This window comes from Gambusia affinis, linkage group LG01, assembly GCF_019740435.1.
Source record: "Gambusia affinis linkage group LG01, SWU_Gaff_1.0, whole genome shotgun sequence".
In the NCBI taxonomy this organism is placed as follows: domain Eukaryota; kingdom Metazoa; phylum Chordata; class Actinopteri; order Cyprinodontiformes; family Poeciliidae; genus Gambusia; species Gambusia affinis.
In genome coordinates this window covers 40,083,262-40,105,576 of record NC_057868.1, presented here as the reverse complement: position 1 = coordinate 40,105,576, position 22,315 = coordinate 40,083,262, and the positions used below count along the sequence as shown (strand labels likewise).

Genomic DNA, 22,315 nt, shown 5'->3' with positions numbered 1-22,315 from the left:
TCTAAAATGCTTATTTAAGGTACAAAGCTAATGAAACTATCACTAGCAAGAAGGGGAAATAGCATGTTGACACTAGCAGTGGGCTGCAGTAAATGCTTTCAGTAGCATGTTGACTTACATCATTCAGTATTGGTGAACATAGCTAGCACATACACATCTTATTTTAGAGATCTAAAGAAAATGTTAGACTTATTTTCTCGAGATCCCAAAAAGCTTTCTTTAGATCCAAAAGATCAGAGACATAAACAAACAATCACAACAATGGAGGAGACACAGGGGAGATTTATAGGGTTTCATGTGGATCTTGGGCTCGAGTATAAACACATCAGTACGGAGGCCCGAAGGGGACATGGAGAAAAGAAATCCCAAGAAACTTTCTTTCTTTTCTGAAAATCCATCCTGGGAGGAAAGAAATAATTTCCCATAGAGATGGGAAATTATTACATTTTACAGACATTTGAATGAAGATTTTTGCAAAGACACAAATAAGAACAGAAATCAGATGTTTACAAAATTTTATTCCAAATACTAACAGCATTTGTAGAGCCAAACAGGACAGTATTTTGTGTTCATACATGTTCAAACCTTCACACAGCCAACAAGCATTTAATCCCTTTGAGGTAATGTGCAAAAGCATTGAATGAACTTTGCTCACATTTAAAAAAAGAAAAAAAAGATCCACCAATAAAACGGATCGCAGTCCCACAAATCATTACTTTTAGCATTAAACATTAAAAACAAAAGCATAAAATGTAAACATCGGAACCAACATTTCAATTTCATTCATAACAGTTCCGTCAGTGACAATATTACCAATAATATCTATTAAAAAGGAATCATGATGACAAAAAGCAGCTGAATTACAGTAGTTTGTAAGAAACGTAATAAAAAAAGATGAATCCTCAGTTACTTGATGGTTGTTCTGTTTGCTCCAATATTGATTTAAAAGCTTTAATAACAGATTTATTCTGCAGAACAAAATTAAGAGACGTTTAATAAATCTGCTGGAACCACAAACAGGGTGAATCTGGAGGGTTTGAACATATTCAGAACATCTTTTGAGTTTTGTCGTCTTATTCTTGTTTCTCTCATTAGGTTTAGTTTGCTAGCTTAAAAAAATGAAAGTGCATCAACATGATTTTGGTAGAAATGCATCAAACTGTGTTTATAAAATTCACAGAAATAAAAAGGAAATGTATGTATGTTAGATGTTTTTTGGTTCAGCAGTTGGAATAAAGTCATTTAAACATTTTTCTAAATCTATTAGCTCAGTTTGTAAACAGTTATGACCCAAACGGATCTGCAGGTAAACAGCACTGAACAGCTTGTTTAAGGCACTGCAGGTCAATACTGAGGTAGATTTACGCGCCACAACTGTCACTCACATGACTGCAGATTTACAAAATTCAAATGATTGTTTTTGCCTATTCATTAAGCAATGATCAGAGTATGGAATACTCATCCTGCCAAAATTGGCATTAAAGACAGAAATAAATAAATGGCTTGATCATGTGCCAAATATTGCAATCAAAAAATAAAAATAACTTTCCCAACTTATTTTATGAGAATCATAAAATATTTTTATTCATAATTTTCACTTATTAAATTTTTTTTCTACATGTTTATAATTTTTTTAAAATGTTCACCCTCATTTGATTTTGACAAATTGTGTATTTATTTAGTCACATTTTAATTTATTGCCGCTTTTTTAAAACATACATTTATTCTCTTCTGTAATTTTTTCCCCTTTGCATATTTACCCTTCTGTTAATTAAACGAATAATTGCATTGTATAATCGGATAAGTTGGGAAAGTTTTTATTTACTTTAATAATTTTTTTGGTTGCAATATTTGGTGCAATTACGTTCTTTAATTTTTCTCCACAAGTTTTGGCTAATTTTGGCAGGATCAGTCCTCCATATGAGAAGATCTCAAACCCAAAATGAATTTAGATTTTAAAAAAGCAACACTCAAACGTTATAGAATAAAACGTAATAAAAACAGTCAAGTAGTTTTAAAAAGCATCACATGATTCACATTCTGCAGGTGCAGCCCAAAAATATTTCAACCATGAGGTTGTTTCATCCATCTTAAAAACTGTTAAACTGATGAATTCATTCACATTTCCTGAGGAAAACAGCTGCCTATCAGAAGCAGCAAAACTAAATGATTAATTGCACAAAATACGGAAATTATTCAGTTAAAATTTAGAGTACTGAGTGAACAGCAGTGTAGAATCCAACAGACTTACTGTAAAGATAATAAACCGTTAAATAGTGATTTACATTCACCCCACATTCGCTGCGTACTTCTGTGTTCCCATACGGGAAACAGAACCGTGACGTAGCTCCGGATCTATCGGAGCTGCTGCAGGTCTGGGGAGTTGGGCGAGGACGGCGAGGTGCTGGTGGCGGAGACGCAGGAGGCGGTGATGGGAGGAAGCTCATCGCAGGCGAAGTACTCCTTCAGCGGGGCGAAGAGGTGGCGGATGACCGGCACGCTCCACGCCTTGCCCAACAGCTTCTGCCGCTGCTGCCGGTTCATGTTCCTCGCGTCGGTGTAATGTTTGGGGAAACCAAAGATCCTGGAGAGAAGAGGGAAAACCAACGTTGGAGAATATCGATTCAATCCCACATGACACAGGGAGAGATGAAGAAAGGAATGTAAAGAAGTACCACTGCTATTAGCTAAGCTAACACAGCGGTTGTAAATTAGCTACCGTTGCTATTAGCTAAGCTAACACAGCGGTGGTAAATTAGCTAAGCTAACACAGCGGTGGTAAATTAGTTACCGTTGCTATTAGCTAAGCTAACACAGCGGTGGTATATTAGCTAAGCTAACACAGCGGTGGTATATTAGCTAAGCTAACACAGCGGTGGTATATTAGCTAAGCTAACACAGCGGTGGTAGATTAGCTAAGCTAATACAGCGGTGGTAGATTAGCTAATTTACACCCCTGCTCCACTGATGATCTGTCAGAGTTGGTGTTTTGGTTCCATTTTTATGTTTTTTTTAACTGAACCAAAACTCCTTGGATTCCACAGCACATCTACATGTTATGGTTGTCATAGTCAAGCTAGCATTATGGCACTACCTTCCTCTCTGTTTTTTCCTTAAATTGTTTTCTGACCTTGTTATCTAGTTGTTTTGTTGACAGTTAGTAGTTGATTTACATATCACGCTGCATTTAGCCTGATATATTGATAACAGCTGAAACCAATGCTAGTCATCATTAGCCAGCAGCTTTTTGTCCTGCAGCAGGTAAACGGGGGCGGGATCTTGACGTCTCACTGCAGAGGTTTATACATTAACGTACTTTTCCAGTTCGGTGATCCAGAGGATGTCCTCTCTCCCGTTCTGGACGACCGGCAGCAAAGACACGTCCTTCCCCTGCTTCAGGGAGTTCGGATTTGTGGTGATCGTTCTCACTTTGGTTACCTGGAAATAAAACGCCACACCAACAGTCGTGAGTTTAGTCTGCCGGAAACGGGAGCAGAACCTCTGAGACAAACGGTGAGTTTTCTCACCCTGGCTTCTCTGCCGAGCTCCAAACAGTCCTGCAGGTTCAACTTGTCGTTCTGGGAGGCGATGATGGGCCTGGCGGGTTTTGGATCAGTCACTGCTTTAAGTATGTTATTCTTTTTGGAAAAATGTACTTTTCCCCAGTATGTGTACTCCAGTTAATGATTAATCGATTATTAAATTAGTTAATGATTATTTCAATAATCGATTAATCATTTTATTCCTCAGTTTATTTATAATAATTATGAAAATAGTTATTCTTCTAGATTACTAGTTCAATAATTTAATGTTTAGCAATTTTGACTTGGCAAGATTAGCTGGTAGTTTTTACAAAAACATTTTTAGTAAAAATTTATTTTTCCCCCCCAAATTTCTGAGTATAAAATAAATTTCTACCAAAAACATAGAAAATATATTTTTTACATATATTTCATTGAAAAAACTAAAAATATAATAAAACATATAATTGTTACAACAATATTTTTATACTTCTTGATTATTTTTCACAAGCTCAAAACGTTTCTCAGTATTTCAGAGTGAAAATCAAAAGTTTGACATTAAACTCAAACTGAGTCCCTCCGTCCCAGAGGATATAAAATGCATTTATTTTGGATTCTTTCTGGCAGTTTTAATAAAACAAAGCAGACTTTGTGTCTCCGCTGCCTCACCTGCTCATCCCAGGAATGTTTCCCCAGAAGTACCGGGCTCTGTGCGCAGGGCTCACCTTGACCGCGTCCACCAGCACCGGGTTGCACTGTAACAACACAGAAACCATCAGCTGCTCAGACGCCCTCACAGCTCCAGGCTCAGCGCCAGCAGCCGTGAAGCAAACCTCCAGGAAGCGGCAGATGTTGACTTTGTCGTGCGTATTCATGAAAACGACGTTCTCGAAAAGCCAGAAGAACGGCCGCTCGTCCTCCTCTTTGGGCTTCAGCAGCTGCAGGATGCGGTAAAACTCGAAGAACAGTCTGCCGGTTCCCTCTGGGAGGAAGAGAGCGAGAAACGGGCCGTCAGGTTGACCACGGCCAGAGGCTTTCTGATTTACAAACACTCTGTAGAAAAACGTCTAGATTTGACTTGGATGATTTTATAAAGTTTAAACATTAAATCACATTATTACTGCTGTTATTACAAGGGCTAAATCGATTAATCGCGATTAATTATTGAAATAATTGTCAACCAATTTACTAAGAGATTCACAGTTTTGAATTGAAATGATGTTTTCAAACACAAAAATAGGTTTTCTTTTAAATATATTTATGTAAAGAGAATAAAATACAATATTTTCATCCGTTGGGCTGGAATACGAACCATACAGGCCTTTCCTGAGCGGGTTTACGATGGACAGATCGTTGCAGGGGCTGCCACCGATCAGCAGGTCGAACGGCCCCCACTTCTCCAGCTGAGTTTAAAATATTAAAATAACATTTATTTAAATGAGTCGTTTTTCATTCTGTGTTGAAAGCAATGAACCAGAAAATGTTTTTATTTATTCTTCAGAAAAGAGAAGCAGCAGATTTAACCCACCAGCTCCTGGGAGATGAATCGAACGTCTCCAACGTGGATGATCTTCCTGTCGTGGTTGATGGTTGCCACGGCAACCGAATCTTCGCAGACCTCAGAGGCGACATATTTCTCCACCTTGAAGCCGAGATCCTTCAGCACCAAATATCCTGAGAAAAACAACGCAAAGAGAAAAAATTTATTTTCTCCTCATTTTATTTGGTTAAATAAACCGGAAACAAAAACCCGTTTGGCATTTAGTTTAATGTTCCCAACATTAAAAAAACTTCACCTGAAAACTGAAATTCAGTTAATCAGTTTCAGTTTACATCCAGTTTCTGTTCTCAGAAAAGTTTAACCTTCTGGTGTGAAGCAGAAAAATTAACAAAAAAACAACAATAATCCCACCGCAGATTGGAGAGAGAACAGATATTATTAAAATTTAATACTGTAGATACGAAGAGCAAAAACCAGGAACATGAATACAGAAACCACTACAGATTAAAAATAGCAGAAATACGAAGAGGAAGAACACAAATGGAAAACCAGCAATGTGAAGAATAGACAGAAAATACCAAGAACACACATTAAAAATCAGGAATGTGAAAAATGTAAATAAAAATACAAAAAAAAGAACAATATAAAGAACCAAAAGGAAGAAGTATTCAAAAACAAAAACCACAAATATGAACAAAATGAATACAAAGAACACACTCACTAAAAATATAACAAAAAATATTAATAACAAAATACCAAGAACACAAATGGGCACAAAACATAAGAAGTTAGAGGAATGACGTTGAAGTGATCAGAACATTCTGCTGGTCCGGACGCTCACCTGTTCCGATCCCGTCGAACAGCGACAGAACCCGCAGCGGTCGGCGCATCTTGATGGGGACAGACGGGTAAACCCGATGAGGCTCCTGCATCAACAACACATGAACTTTATCACCGTTTAATCTGAGGGATGTTTGACTTCACATCCTCATCCCACCAACGCTGCTCTGTGATCGGGTCGCAATTTCATTATGGAGACACATCAAAAAGGAGCAAAAATCCTTCAAACTGCACAGAATCCAAAAAGAAACGTTCCCTCTTTCGTAGCCAAACTGAAATGCTGCAGACGTCTTTTGTCTTTTGTCTGGAACATGCAGTAAAACTCTGGCTGCTGCACAGAGTCCCAGTTATAGGAAACCAGATTCAACAACACTTTATTAATCCCAAAGTAATCAGGTAGGTAACCACCAGTTGTCAATAAAAATACATTTCTTTTTGTTGTGGATAAACAAATTGCTAAATTTGTCACTTTTTAAAAATTACAATATTTGTTGCTATTTTCTGAGAAAAAGTTTTGTTGCTTTAAAAAAAAGTCATTGTTAGGGTCTGAAAAGGTGTGAAACAGTATTATGTGTTTTTTGGGGTATTTTATAGCACAATCATGTAAATATGTTACATTCACCTGTTGTAAAAATGTTATATGACTTTAAAATTTGACTGTCTTCAAATTGGGGCTCTGTCTCTTTAAGAACTCCTGCTGTTTCTGAAGCTCCGCCTCCAGGAAGTCATCCTCTGAGCAGCAGCTCCTATAATGAGCTCAGCTGTTTGCTAATTGCTGCTGGCTAGTCTGAAGGAGCTGGGAGGAGCGGCGCCTCGAAGGCGGAGCTAGGTCCACCCAGGCGTTTTGCAGCTGAATGGTTGCCATGGAGATCAAAGGATCAACGCAACACCCCAGGTATAATATAATGCCCTTTAAGACTTTTTAACATCTTCACCAGGAGGACCACTAGAGGGCGCTTTCACACTGTCACCATCAGCTGAACTCACAAACTCCATGGCGCTGTTGTTGGCAAACATCTCCTGGACGCGGAAACGCCAGTCCTCCCGGGGCACCAGGGCGCCGTGCGGCTGGTGGGGCTGGCACAGGTAACAGATCCACGGGTCCACGGCCTTCAGAGAGTCAAACGTCTTTGGACCAACCAGGATGTTCAGACAGTCCTCACAGAAAGACCTGCAGACCAAACGGACAGAGACTAAACCCCCTGCTGTGCGTGGGTTGCCAGGGACGACGGAGACCAACCTGTGGCAGCCATCGTGTCCGCAGAGAATGACCTCCATGCCGTAGCAGCAGATGGTGCAGTAGGACTGGTATCCGTCTTCGTCGTAGCGGTACAGCGTCTCCATGAAGTTACCCTTCAGAAGCAGAGAGCAGAGTTTTAAACCACAGCTTTAATTTGGACTGTTGTAGCAACACCAAATGAGAATCAGCAACCAATCAAGAAGCTTTTCACCCTTGTTGTTTTTTAAATAGGCGGCAGACATGATGCTGAAATTCAGCTGGATGATAAACTGTCCCAGATGTTACTGCGAGAAACGACAATATTGTCGTTTTGAGTCGTTATTCAGTTAATCTAAAGGTAGAGGCATAATGATGCCACTGCCTCTATCGTGGGGGCCATCTTTACTCAGGCAGTTTGTGATAAACGTAAAAAACTGTTTTTTTGTGCCGCTGGTTTAAAATATTTTCCGCTGCAGCAGGAACTTACTTTGCACTTCAAGCAGAGGCTTCCTTTGAAGAGCGGGTGGGAAATCTTGATTTCTTTGGTTCCACAGCACACACAGAAATCTGGAGGTAAAACGGCGGGAAAACGTGAGACTAAATTCACAGGACGACAGATAAAGTCTCACTGCGAACACCGACCTTCGATGTCGAGGTTCAGGTCCAGGATCTGATTGATGGTCTTCTCTGTAGAAAGATCATTTGGTCAACAACGGATAACAACCGCCACTCTTCCTCTGTTTTGTTTATGAAGCTGGAGAAAAACTGTTTTTGGATATTTGCTCTGCGCACCATCTGGGCTAATGTTAGCTTAGCAAAGTCCTCCTTCGCTTCAGTAGAAGAAGAAAGCTTCCTGCTGCCAAAACGTGTAAGTTTCAATATACTGCATTTATCTATTTTTCTATTGGACTGTTTTGTTTTGTTAATTAAACCTATGATTAGAAATGGTTTCTGTTGTTAAACAAGGAATTTTGGATGATTAAAAACTGAATTTAGGGAAAAATTTAAGTTAAATTTGTAAAAGCTAATTGAAAACAGGCAGTAATGTTTTTACTTCTGGTTTCCACTGGAAATATTAAAACTCTGGTGGGATATTATTTTGCTATAATGTTATTTCAGCCTACTAGAGGCTGTGTATCACATTTATTTGACATTATTGCTTGCCATATGGTTGTTGATTACAATGCAGTAGATTACATGCCCTGCAATTAACTGGATTCATTTTCCTGTCTTGCGGTTCTTACTTTTTAAAGGTGACCTGCTATGTTTCCCTGGTTAGGATAGTTCTATGGTTTTAGGGCCTCTGTCACTTTAAATCCAAATGAGCTGCTGCCCGTTACCTAGCAACCCCAGCAGAACTCTGCCCGTTACCTAGCAACATGAGCTGAGTTCCAGCATGTTTGCTCAGCTGGTTTTGCTGCTCCACTTCTGCTTTTCAAAGATGTACGGTTATACGTTTCCTCATCCATTTTCACAAACGAGTGTAAACGTTGAATTTGGGGCCGTGGCCAGCAGCTTATAAGGATTTAAAGTGACAGAGACCCTAAAACAGCTCAAATTCAGCAGAACTCAACAGACTGAAATCTCGTTATCTCAGAATGATTTTGTGCACAAAATGTAATGAACATGTTTTGTATAGGCCATAGAGCTATCCTAACCTGATCGAGGGAATATAATAGGTCAGCTTTAAGCTCTGGGGACGTTTTTAGAATCACTTCCATTTGGTAGTGGACTTCCTTCATTGAGTCAAATAACTACTAACAATCCCAACAATCTGTCATGGAGCGACCGTCAGTTGATGTCCGTCCTACCTCTGAGTTTCTGGTCCGGCTGCGTGTACACGCCGCTCGTCACGTTGACCTTATTATACGTTTTGGTGTAGCTCCTCTTCCTCTGTGGCACAAAGTCTGGCGACATGTCGTTATCCTCTCCAGTCAGCCAGCTGTAGCTCTTCTTCAGGCTCCGTCCTCGGACTTTCTGTTTCTGCCATTTGCTTTTCACCTGGTCCCACTCTGCGTCCCAATTGTCCTTCTCCATCTGGGATCTTTCCTTTCCCTGCTTCCCGCTGTAGGGAGTCAGAGGTTTGGACCTTTTTGCAGCAAAACCCGGTCCGGTTTCCCTGTTGGTTCCGTTGGTTTTGGAGCTGGAGGGCAGATCGCTGGGAGAGCACGACAGTCTGTTGAGTAAGACGGCTACGTGTTTCATCTCGATGCCGTCTTTCTTATTCGGAGTGGAGGATGCAGGAGCTGGGATGGACTTCTCAAAAAGTTTCTTCTTCACCTTTGGCCTGGTGTATGTTTTAACAACACCTGGAAAACACACACACGCACACACACACACACACACACACACACACAGCAAATCAAACTTTATTTGTATAGCACATTTCAGCAGCAAGGCATTTCAAAGTGCTTTACATCAAATCAAACACAGAATCAACAATAAAAACACAACATTAAATCAAATTCCGTCAATAAATTTGCAATCGATTACGTTTCAAATACAACTCTAAACAAGTGGGTTTTTAGTTGAGACATGCATGCTAATTGACTGGATAGGATCTGATTTTAAATCATCTTGAATATCAAACTGAGCTTAATAAACTGCTTGATTCAACTTGGATGATTTATTGTTTTTCTTTTTCTACAAGAAACTGGATGACAAAATTTTCTATTTTGAAGTATAATTTTGTTTACAGAAACTTCATAATTCATGTTATTTATTGTGTCTGTTTAGTTACTTAGGCTATTTAAATGTTTTCCAGCTCCAGTGTTAAATATCCGCGGCCGCACCTTGTTTGGGTTTGAGTCCATCCGGGCCGGTCGGCTGAAAGCCTCCGAACGCCCAGTCCAGAACCTGCTTCAGAACTTCTTCACTGTCTTGGAGCAAAGGAGAAAACTTCTTCCCACAGCGCATCGCTGCCTCCTGCAGGACACAAACAGAAATGCTTCGACCACAAAATAAAAATAAAGGGCAACATTTGCTTCTGTGCAGAGAAGAGAATAAAAAACACGATGCGTTCGCTGATGTTTGACCTGTTCAACACAGTTTGAGATAAAATCGATACAAATGAACTAAAACAACTCTTTCAATTCACTCTTTTACATTATTCTTAACAATTTAATAAAGTCTACAGCAGGGACAAAGTAAACAAAAATTTAGTAAAGTTTTATGTTTTGAAATGTCTCTCACACCTTATGTGAGAACAAGCAGCTGCCACTAGTCTGTAGGGTCGCCTAGAGCAGCTTAGGATACGGACCTGCAGCGACAAGAGGACGGCCTCTCGGTAGGTGACCAGGGTTGCAAAGGAGTTGGCGCAGAAATACTGGCTGAATGCAGCAAACGGCTTCAGAGACCGGACACTGACCTGCAATCGGAGACAACATGGCGGACGTTTTACCATCTGCAGAAAAACGACCAACCAGTAAGAATGAAGCGGAAAACAATGACCTGAGAGCACATTCTCTGGCCGTACCACTCCACCATCCTCTTCTGAGGAAGATGGGCCTGGGCTTTGAAGGGGACAACAACGCCGGGCCACGGGGAGAAACCCTCGATCTGACCCCAAACCAGCTCCCCCTGCAGGCGAACACAGGAATTACAGGCACATGAACCCATTTTATAGCACAATCAAGTATCTATGCTACCTTCAGCTGTTATAAAAATATCTTGTATGTCAAACACGACGTAAAAGAAATGGGGTCGCCTTGAATGGGGTCTCTGTCTCTTTACGAAGCTCCTGTGATTTCTGAGGCTCCGCCTTCAGGAAGTCCTCCCAGCATGGCTCCTATGTTAACCCTTTAAAAACACTTTTACCAGCGATGCTCTCAGAAGCAGCTCCTACAACAACTTCTTGCCACTGGTGGGCCACAAAATTCAAAAAGCAAAAATTAGTTAACCATGATTTTCTGCTCAACATTAAACATTTTTTAGGAAATCTGACTAATCTGTACATCATTAAGGCTATAGTAGACTGCTGTCTTATTAAAGGATAAACTGATAATTTACAAATTTTTAGGGTCATCAATTGTTTTCTGTTTTGTTGGCCAAGTTTTTATCATTCTTGACTTGTAGCCCAGGGCCAAACGAAATCCTTTCAAGGGCCACAAATGGCCCTAGGGCCACAACTTGGACACCCCGATGCTATAATGAGCTCAGCAGCTCCACCAGGTGTTTGCTAATTGCTGCTGGCTAGTCTGAAGGAGCTGAGTGGGGGAGAAGCTTCATCCTTGAAGGCGGAGCTAAATCCATCCAGGCGTTCAGCAGCTGAATGGTTGCCATGGAGATCAAAGGATTTCTCAAACATGAACGAAAGAATCAAAGCAACAATCCAGGTGTGTTTCTGATGAGGAATAATATCGATACATGAAAAAAAGTTGATTTTTATTAAAAAACAACTTTTTTGAAATAGTTAATTAATAATTAAATAAAAGTTGCAAAGTTGACTCTTCAGTAAAAATCTCTGGATTGGTCTGGTTCTGCTTATTATTAAAGAATTGGAAATAAAAAGACAAAAACTTTGTGTTGTACGTAACATTTTCAATTCTAAGAAAATTATATTGGTTATAATTGTAAAAAATAAAAAAAATCAACCACATGTACTGGGCAGCCCAAATTCATGAATATCCTATAAAATGACTCAACTATGTGCCTGGAAACACATAATAATGCATCTTTAATTTGCAGAATTTGTCTGAAAATATCAAGCATTTAGAAAAGTGACCTAAATCCTGCTGTTCTATCTGAGAATAATGGGTTAAATCCAGCCTGAATTTGAAACCTAGATTTCTTTTTCTTTTAATACAGCAAACATACAAAATGCATTTTATATTTTGGATCTATGATGAACGAGAAACAAAAAAGAAAAATTGGACTACTTTAGTTTTGGGCACCCCTGACTGTCTGTAATCCTCCCCATGTTCATCAGAAATACACTTACAACGGATTTTTCTTCACAACCCGGAAGTTTTGTTGTCGAATCCCAGATCAGATCCTCCTCATCGCTCGTCACGATGAAGATAAACTCTCCCTGATGAATTCCTTCACCTGCAAAGCGACACTAAATGAGCAGGACTTGCAGTGAATCAGAAAGATGTAGAAAAAAATCACGTTTATCGTCTTACTCGTCTTTGTCCGCTGGGCGACTGGAGACTTCACAGGCTCTTCTGTGATGTCGATCACATCTGATAAAACCCAGCCAGAGAGTAAGCTAATGGAGCTACAGCGGACCCAGCTAACGTCCAGGTAAACTGGGGAGTCCTACCTGAGGAATTGTCTGTGTAGTCCATCTCATCCACACTCCTGTTATGTTTCATCTTCTGAAATATTAAAGGCTTCGCTGCAGGACTCTTATCGTCCTCTGATGAACTCTCATTATGTTTCACTGTGACCTTCTGGCAGTTAAAAGCCTCCAAAGAAGCCAGTTTCTTCCTACCGACTGACGATCGTCGTCCCCAGACCTCCGTGCACGGTGAGGCAACGGGAGTTTTCTCCCCGTAGGGAGGGATTTTCAGGTACTTGTAGGCCTTCAGAGAGGAACAAACACAACTCAGATCTTCACAGCAGTGACAATAAAACCAGTGGTGGGCACTGCGAACTCTGATGCTAGCTGCGCTAACCCTAAAGCACTAATAATAAACATCAGCTAAGCTAAAGCGCTGCACACAGTATTAAGCAAAAGCTAACTCTAAAGCATTGAATCAACAGGCTAATGCTAAGGCGAGGTACCTACAAAACTCATATACTATAACAACATGGTATTTAGTGGAAGCCAACACTAAATTACTATACAAGGACAGTATTTAGCATAAGCTAATGTGAAAGCGTAATACAAACAGTATTTTGTGGAAGATAAAGCTGAAATGCTAAACCAACGACACTCATGAGCTGCACCAACATGGTATTTAGCCGACGTTAATGCTAAGACGTTAATGCTAAGACGTTAATGCTAAGACGTTAATGCTAAGACGTTAATGCTAAAGCGCGTTGCCAACTCACTACAGGACCTGTGTTAAACAGTCCCTGCTGCTCACTCAGGCCACCTCCAACCATTCTTTAAGTAAATGTGAATTTAATATGGCTTTTGTAGCAGCCACATTACAACTCACCTTAGCAAACACCTGCGTCTGGTGCAGAGAGCTGGGCAGCGCCAGGAGCGTCAGAAACAGCTTGTGCAGAGTGGGCCACGGTTTCATTTTGTTCAAGATCTGCACAGACAAGAGCAGAGACTGCTGGTTTGATCTGAAACTTTTCACCAAAATAAACTGAATTTTCCATCTTTCTGAGGCGCCGTGGACAAACGACCCAGACAACGACCTTCACCACTTCATTTCCACGCCACATTTAATCCCAGCTTTGACCTCTAACCTTCACCCAGCTGCTACATTCGTCACTGCTGCTCTGTTCCTGGATGAGCTTCCTGAAATCGCAGCAGCTGCGTTCCAGCTCCACCTCTGGAGGCCCGGCGGCGCAGAGCCCCAGCTGGACGGCCATCACTGACAAAACCTCCCAGGGAAAATGTTTCTCCTGCAGGGAGGGAGGGAGAGAGAGAGAGAGAGAGAGAGAGAGAGAGAGACAGAGACAGAGAGACAGAGAGAAAGAGAGAAAGAGAGAGAGAGAGTTCACCAGAAAACCACAGCAAGCTCTAACCATGTTCAGGTTCCCCCAGGGGGGCCACAACATAAAACAGACAACTTAATAATTCCTACAGCACATGAATGATCTGCTGCTTGGTTAGCAAAAGTCTTTAATAGGAGAATTTTACGGATTTGAACCAGGTGAAGCTAAAACTGTGGCACCTGAGGAGTTCTGGATGGAAAATATGTGCAGATAAAAAAGTTTTTTTTCATCTTAAATGCAAAATTTATTTATATGTGGAGTTTAATTACTGCTCTCAAAGTGTTATTTCACCAAATTAAAGTTTTAGCCTGCATACTCTGAATACTAAATTGGTAAATGATTGGTTCAATAATCGATTGATTGAGATTAATCAGTTCAGAAGTATTTCTAACATCCAGGAGGTAAAGGACGGTGGGATTCTTACTGTGATACTTTCTGGATTTTTCAGGATCAGCCCGATGTTCCTGAGCGTCCCGTCTCCGAGCGGGCCGGGAATGCTCTCCACCAGACTCTGGAGAGCGGCTCTGTAGAACGCCTGGGCGTCCTTCAGGAACCGGGCCAGGTTCTGCTCCCCCAGACTCGGCCCAAAGGCCCCCATGAAGTCCGACGCGCGCGGCCCGATGTTCACCTCGGCCACGGGGAGCAGCTCGTCTCCGTGAAGCAGGTCCAGCTCCCGCTGCAGAGCGGAGGACGGCGTGGACTTAGAAATTTATCACAATATTTTGTAACACTATTTTAACATAAATATAAACAGTGATAAAATACATCACTTCGTTTTTTAGATAACTGCATTGCAGAATCCAGAACCACAAGCAGAAAAACTTTCCTATTAGTTTTTTGTTCTGAAATGCAACAAACCGGTGAGGTGACCTTTCCTCTGACCCACAGGTTTCTCTCCTTGTTGTTTCTTTTTTTATTTTAAAGCAGTTATGAGGTGAAACATTAAACTGCTGTGGAAGTTACTCAACAGGTTGTTGCTAGGCAACCAAAGAATGAGCGGGTTAATGCCACGCTCTTTGCTGATTGGCTGATTCCCCAAAACATTCTGGGTTGAAGTTCAGTGAATTTTCTACATGTTGAATTTCTATGCAACATATTATCTACTGATATTGGTCACATGTCTATTTGCAACATATTGTTGATTTTATTGTCCAGTCCTACTGACAGTTTTATCTGAAATGTTTTTATTATTTTCTCCATTATTTGTTTCACCAGAGCATCACTAAATGTCAGTAAGTTAGTTAAAACTGAACTTATAATACCATCTCCTCCAGGTTTCATTTAATGGAATCGTTCTGCAGCAGCAGCAGGATGTAAAAGAGTCTTTCTGCCCTATATATAAACAATAACATGTAAATATTGAATGGGATGTTTTATGTATTGATAAGGATCATGTGTATTTCGATATATATTATTATTGACCAGTGATAAGCGATACGGTAAGTGCCCACCCCTAGGAGGAAGCGGTGGACGGCGTGCGGCCGGCAGATGCTGGCGGTGTAGGACTGCATCAGGATGGAGGTGAGCTGCAGCTCCATGCTCAGCCCCGCCATCCCGGCCCGTTGCAGCTCGCTCAGCTCCCTGAGGGGTTCCAAGGCGTGGGACAGGAACAGGAACTGCAGCTGGACCGTGTCGTCCAGCAGACGGCTCCGGATCGACGCCGCCGCCTCATTCAGCGATTTAAAATACTCCTGCAGGTCCTGCCACCGGGCGGCCATCTTCTGCACGCTGTGGGCGAGGAACAGATACTGTGGGACGTGCGGCCCGGTGTCGGCGAACACTTCCTTCAGGCTTTCGTTGACGGACGGGCAGATGGAGTAGTGGCGGTGGACGTCTGTGATGAGGTCGACGGTGTGGATGAAGGCGGCGGTGAGTCCGGCCTGGCAGGTGCGCTCCGCGATCCCCGGGATGCTGCAGAGCGACACCAGCTTGGGGCTGAACGCCTGCAGCTGCGACACAAACACCCGGCTCAGGCCCGGCTGCGGCGTGCTGCAGTAGAACGCCGCCAGGTTGGACAGAGACAGCTCGTACTTCCGCAGCGCCTCCACCAGCAGCCAGGCGTCCGAGTCGGCGACGCGCGCCATGGCATCCGTGTCCATCGGCTGGCGAGGGTCGGCGCTGTCGGTGCTCATCTGCAGAGTGTGCAGCAGCTTCACCACGCTTTGGCAAGAACCCTCATCGAAGTATCCGATCAGCAGGACGCTGGCGCTGCGTCCCGCGCCCAGATCCACACCTACGTACAGGTAGACACAGTACGGCCGGTCGGCGACGGCCGCCATGATGTCCTCCGGCTCCGCTGAGTAAACTTCATCCTGGAAGTAAGTTCTGATGAAGTTCACCAAATCGTTTGTGGGAATCTGCTTGTCCAGGCGCCGGATCTGCTCCTCCACCTGAGCCTCCTGCTTCAGAACAGGTTTCTGATCCGTCGACATGTAAACCACGTCCTCGTCATCTTCTGACGTCAAACAGATCACATCCGAACTCTGGCGTGTTTTCACTGCTGCAAAATCCATATTTACAGGAAGTTCAGTGTTCCTGGGAGAAGCAGGCGGGACGAATGCTCACCTGGACCTGAGAAAAAGGAAGAGTTATCCTTTAAAATTATTTTCTTTGATGAAAAACATTTTATAATAAATCAGAAGTTTCATTGGAACATAACCAAAACCATCATACTAGACTGAAACGATTAATTGGATTAATCATGATTAATTAGGGCTGCTGCACTCAGCAATAAATCAATTAATTACATAATAGATTAAAACAAACTCAATCATTTCCATTTGCATTATTTAGGATTTCTCTCTTTCTAACAAAAACTGGATGATAAAACTCTTCAGTCTGTGTTTTGGTCTCAACCAGCCGTTTTGTTGGAGGACAATTTAGTTTACAAAGATTTAGAATTTATTTTGTTTGTTGTTTCCGTTCTTTTGTTTAGGATATTTTAAAAGTCTTCCAGTTCCTGTGTTAAATGTTTATTAGGATATAACGTTTATTCATCTTTGAGAAGGTGTTCATCCATTATTAAGCTATTACTATTATACTACTGGAAAATTAATATAATTATGAATTAATATGATATTAATTAATATAATTAATATTAATTAATTATATTAATAATATATTAATTCATATTAATAATAATATATCAATTATGTTAATATTAACATAATTAATATTAATTAATATAATTATTAGCTTAATAATAATTCATCTATTATTAAGCTATTACCATTATATTACTGGAAAATTTGTTTTTAACATTATTGTTTATCGCAATAACTTCTGGGACAATTTATCGTCCAAAAAAAATTGGGATTAATCTATTGTTGAATTAATTGTCAACCAATTTAGTAATTGATTAATTGTTAACTGGTGTAAAAAGTCCCCCAAAAAGACAGCGTTATTAAAAACGAGAATTGTTTTCATAAGAAAGAGGGAAACTAGACAGGATAAAAGTACTAAAATCTATAAATAAATAAGGAATATCTTCTACCTAAAAAATATGACAAAATGATAAATTAATTTATATCATATATAAGTATTTCTGGTGGAGTGAAAATTGCGAACAATTTACATGTTACTTTTGCGACAAGGTCCATTTTCTTCCGACTCCCGTCAGGGTCATTTAAACGGCTCTGACATCCTACGCGTCTCCAATTGGTGGCGACGCAGTGACGTGATGACGGTTCCACCAATCGGGTTGAAGTGGGTAACTTTTCAGCCAATACAAACAATCCAAATAACTTTCCAAGATGTGCTTAAAAGCGCAGAAAACATGGAACCGGGCAAGCCGGGGACAATGCTCCAGATTTATTTGCAACAGTTGACAGGCTCACAAATCCTCCTATCACGTTACCACCTGAACTTCAGTCTATTGCCGCCTGCAACCAGTTTTCCAGTTTCTTTTCAGAGAAAATTCAAAAAAATCAGAGGATTAATCTGCACATCCTCTATAAAATCAGAACCAACACTGAACCCAAACAAAACAAATACAGGAAAAATGACCCAATTTCAACTACTTAATTATAAAACCCTAGAGGAAATTATAAGTCAATTAAGCTCCAGTTCCTGCTGTCTGGATGTTCTAGATCTATAACTCTAGAACATTTCTTTAAGAAAGTTCTGCCTGTTGTTGCTACTGATCTGATCCAAATAGTAAACTCATCGCTCTCATCAGGCGTTTTCCCCCAGGCTTTGAAAACGGCAGTAATCAAATCACTGATAAAAAAGAACAATCTAGACAAATCACTACTGCAGAATTACAGGCCGACCTCTGACCTCCTATTCATCAGCAAAGTTATTGAAAAAGTTGTGTGCAAACAGTTAAATAGCTTCCTAACAATAACCAACTGCTTTGACTCCTTCCAATCTGGTTTCCGGTCTCACCACAGCACAGAAACTGGCCTAGTCAAAGTGTTCAATGACATCCATATAAATACGGACTGTGGGAGAACCACAGTGCTGGTTCTGTTGGACCTCAGTGCAGCTTTTGACACTGTTGACCATGACATATTACTGAATCGACTGGAGAGTTGGGTCGGACTCTCCGGTCCAGTGCTCAACTGGTTTGAATCGTACATAAAGAACAGGGATTTCTTTGTTTCAATTGGAAACTTCTCATCAAAGAGGTCAAAGGTCACATGTGGGGTACCCCAAGGTTCAATCCTAGGACCCCTCTTATTCAATATCTATATGCTCCCACTAGCTCAGGTTATAACAGGAAATAATATCAGCTACCATAACTATGCAGATGACACACAGCTCTACATTACGATGTCACCAGGAGACTCAGAATCCATCCAATCACTGAACAGATGCTTAGAACAGATAAATGTGTGGATGTGCCAAAACTTCCTCCAGCTGAACAGAAACAAAACTGAAGTTATTATTTTTGGACCTAAAGAGGAACGATCTAGAGTCAGTGCACAGCTTCAGTTATTACAACTAAAAACCAGTGATCAGGCCAGAAACCTGGGAGTAGTGATGAACTCTGACCAGAACATTCAGAGCCACAAAAAGACAGTCACAAAGTCGGCCTTCTATCACCTGAAGAACATTTCCAGGATTAAAGGACTAATGTCTCAGCCAGATCTAGAGAAACTCATCCATGCGTTTATCTTCAGTCGTATTGATTATTGTAATGGCGTCTTCACAGGTCTGTCCAACAAATCAATCAAACAGCTGCAGCTGATCCAGAATGCTGCTGCTGGAGTTCTGACTAAAACCAGGAAGATAGAGCACATAACACCAGTTTTAAAGTCTCTCCACTGGCTCCCTGTAGCTCAAAGAATAGACTTTAAAATACTGTTAGTTTATAAATCACTGAATGGTTTAGCACCACAATACATTAAAGATTTGCTGCTGTTGTATCAACCTTCCAGAACTCTCAGGTTCTGGTTCTGGTTCTGGTCTGCATCCCCAGAACCAGAACCAAACGAGGAGAAGCAGCATTTAGCATCTATGCACCAAAAATCTGGAACAAACTTCCAGAAAACTGTAAAACAGCTGAAACACTGACTTGTTTAAATCTCAACTAAAAACCCACTTGTTTAGAGTTGTATTTGAAACGTAATCAATTGCAATTTTATTGACGGAATCTGACTTGATGTTGTGTTTTTATTGTTGATTCTGTGTTGCATTGTATTTTTGTGTTTGATTTGATGTAAAACATTTTGAAATGCCTTGCTGCTGAAATGTGCTATACAAATAAAATTTGTATAGCTGCTCCCAACTTTTTCTCACTGGTTGATGAAGGTGCAACCATCCGACTGATGGTTTCAAAGGCTTTATTAAATGAATTTTCTGTCGCATAAATGCCCAAGACCACCGTGAACACTGCAATAAAATACACGGTGACAAATATACATCAGTAAAACCGTCATGTTACCTTATATAAATTGTTCAAATGAAACTTATTACACATAAACAAACACAAAAATATTTCACTTAATTGTCCATACTGTATGCCTCTCCAAACAGAAGGTTAGGAGTTGCTAGAAGTCCATTTCTTCCGTATTTCAGTTCTTTGTCTTTCCTATTATCGCTTGCACACCAACTGAATGAAAACGAAACTTAAAGTCCTATATCGAAAAGCATCACGTGATCAAGTGATGACCTAATTGCTTTCGTTCGCTACAGTTTGATTGATTGATTGATTGTGGAAAGAACAATACCAAACGAAACAATGAACCCTTAGCTGAACTTTCGCTCACCAATCACACAAGATTGATAATATTGAACAACATAAACTTAATCAAATTACAACTTATTGTAACCCTAAAGTTACGGATAGCTAGTATTTAAATGGCCCAGAATACCAACGCCAAAAATCAAAATTTAAAGAGTTTAGAATGGTTAAACGTGAACCTAAAGATGGTTTAAAACACAACTGGCCCATTCACTAAAGAAATAACTGAAATCGTCTTGTTTCAGTTTTTTACAAACAAGACTCAAAATTGTTTTGAAGAACATGTAAAAATACCAAACAATCACAAAATATCAATTTTCATACGTTTAAAAATAGGGTAAAAGTTTTAAGTTTGTAAACAAGGGAGAATAACTTTGTGCAAGTTTGGTCATTGTAATTATTTAATTTAAGGAGCTCGTCACAAGTCAACAAAAACAGCGTATTAACCCTTTACTCCAATCGGATGCTTGTTTCTGCGTCGTTTGTTGCGTACAAGTAAGTTTAGTGAACCAAACCAAATAATGTAGCTACATTTCGATTAAACAGCGGCCTAAATTGTCAAGGTAGAATGTTTGTCAGTGTGTTTAGATTTTATCTGGTATTCAATGGTTAGATTTTAGATGAACACGTGGGAAATGTGTTTAAAAAGACACGCTAAACTTACCCACGCCGATCCGTCCTTCCTCGCTACCTCTTGCCGTCTAACCCTCAAATAACCCAAAAAGTGTATCCTTCCGCGGAAAGCAAAGCCCCGGTCCCCCACTGCGAGGTTTCGACAACCTTTCCTCGGTTTTACCGCTAGTACTAACCGCTCAGATATTTGTTGGTTAATGGCCAACAATTGTCAAAGTAGGCCATTAAACTATGTCTAATGTAATTCTCGGCCTTTGGATAGAACACAAGAATGTGTAAAAACAAGCAAATCTTTCTAGATTTTTCCAGATCGAGACGCCATTGTAGTTAGCCTCTAGCTAACATCAAATGAAGGGCATTTAAAGTGATAGGAGTTAAACTACGCTAAAATCAACGCGAATGTTACGTAAAGCTCATTTTTACACCGATTTCCTCAATAAACGAATTCTGAAACAGTTTTTGTTAAGCTATTACTACGACAGGCGCATTATAAACGCCAACAAATGAAGATCTTCCCTTTTTTAAAAGAAGGCCGAAGGGCCGTTAAAAATTATTGAATTCACGAATCCCGTTTCCACTGTTGAGTTCAAACACATACAATCCCTCGCAAAAGTTTTCACAACGTTTTAACTTTTCCACTTTTTCTAATGTTAGAAATGCAAACCACACTGTATTAATTTTATGTCAAGAAAACGGAAAGTAGTGCCTAACTGTGACGTAGAAGAAAGAGGATACTCTGTGTTTTGTTTCTTAACATTAACCCATGAGAAGTGTGATGTTTATTTGTATTCAGACTCTGATGGCATTTTTCTATAAGCTTTTATCATCTAAATACTGAAACTTTCCCATTTTATTCTTCATAAAACAGCTCAAATTCGGCTATATGGATATAAAAAATACTCGTAACAGGATTAAGCCTAGACTTTGGGTGGATCATAATTTTGCTATATGAAAACCATAATATTGTTGCTCTGACTGTATTATTTAGGGTAATTGTCCTGCTGGAAAGGAGATCTACTTTCCCAAATCTCCATCTTCCCCTCAACACGTACTAACTTCTTATTCTTTTGGTTTTATGGCAGTTGGCAGCCATTTTATATGGAGAATTACCGCCACCAACTGGACTGGAGTCTGAATCACAGTGTACGAACAAAAAAACAAAACAAAAAAAGATTTAAATTATTTTAAATCAAAACTTTGCTTTCCAGTCAACCATATAAATATTCAAATTATTGATCATAATTAGTTTGGATCTAGAAAGCCAGATAGAAACTACAGGTAAAGGAATTATCTCATTTGGTGAGGACCAAATGAAAATTTTGCAGAGAAATTACAAACTATGAAATTAACTTTCATTGTAAGAGTTGTAATGTTTTTCTTTTCACAAATAACATCATTATTACAATGAAACAAGATAGGAGTTTGTTTAAAGTTAACAAATCCTTAGATAAAATAGTACCAGTTCCACTGGTAAATTATTTCACTTAAAACATGGGAAAACTGTCTTGTTAAAAGAAAAATAAACTGGCAGTGGAACTAGAACTTTTCATCAATCATAAGGAATTATTTATTTGAAACAAGGTTATATATTTTGCTGAAATGTAACTTATACGTTTGTTTTGTATTATTTCAAGTGTACTGATGTATTTGAATTAGAAACTAGACAAAAAAAAACTTGGTTAGAGTTTGTGTTTTTGCAGTGAAGTTCAAACCATCCCTTCATATCCCCTACTCCAACATCTTTCTACCAGTACAACCAGACAGAGATATAAAGTAGCAAAAGCAAATGAGGTGGA

General features: G+C 40.1%; 1 protein-coding gene across 2 annotated transcripts; it reads right to left on the bottom strand.

The window, feature by feature from the left end:
- Positions 1-498: 498 nt before the first annotated feature.
- LOC122830182 lies at positions 499-20,994 on the bottom strand. 2 transcript variants are annotated; one of them, XM_044115376.1, is made up of 24 exons: positions 20,551-20,994; positions 15,151-16,270; positions 14,124-14,375; positions 13,448-13,606; positions 13,189-13,287; positions 12,345-12,606; positions 12,205-12,264; positions 12,021-12,127; positions 10,532-10,660; positions 10,341-10,448; positions 9,874-10,006; positions 8,893-9,390; positions 7,724-7,768; positions 7,569-7,648; positions 7,103-7,215; positions 6,850-7,033; positions 5,864-5,948; positions 5,050-5,195; positions 4,834-4,924; positions 4,355-4,503; positions 4,191-4,276; positions 3,528-3,597; positions 3,317-3,438; positions 499-2,584 (listed from the first exon to the last, which is right to left on the bottom strand). In XM_044115376.1, the coding sequence occupies exons 2-24, from the start codon at positions 16,210-16,212 to the stop codon at positions 2,356-2,358; spliced, it is 4,269 nt and encodes a 1,422-aa protein (XP_043971311.1). In that variant the 5' UTR covers positions 16,213-16,270; positions 20,551-20,994; the 3' UTR covers positions 499-2,355. The 2 variants fall into 2 exon arrangements, with proteins under 2 accessions (XP_043971311.1, XP_043971394.1); XM_044115459.1 differs by lacking the exon at positions 20,551-20,994 and adding an exon at positions 19,660-19,677.
- Positions 20,995-22,315: the final 1,321 nt, after the last annotated feature.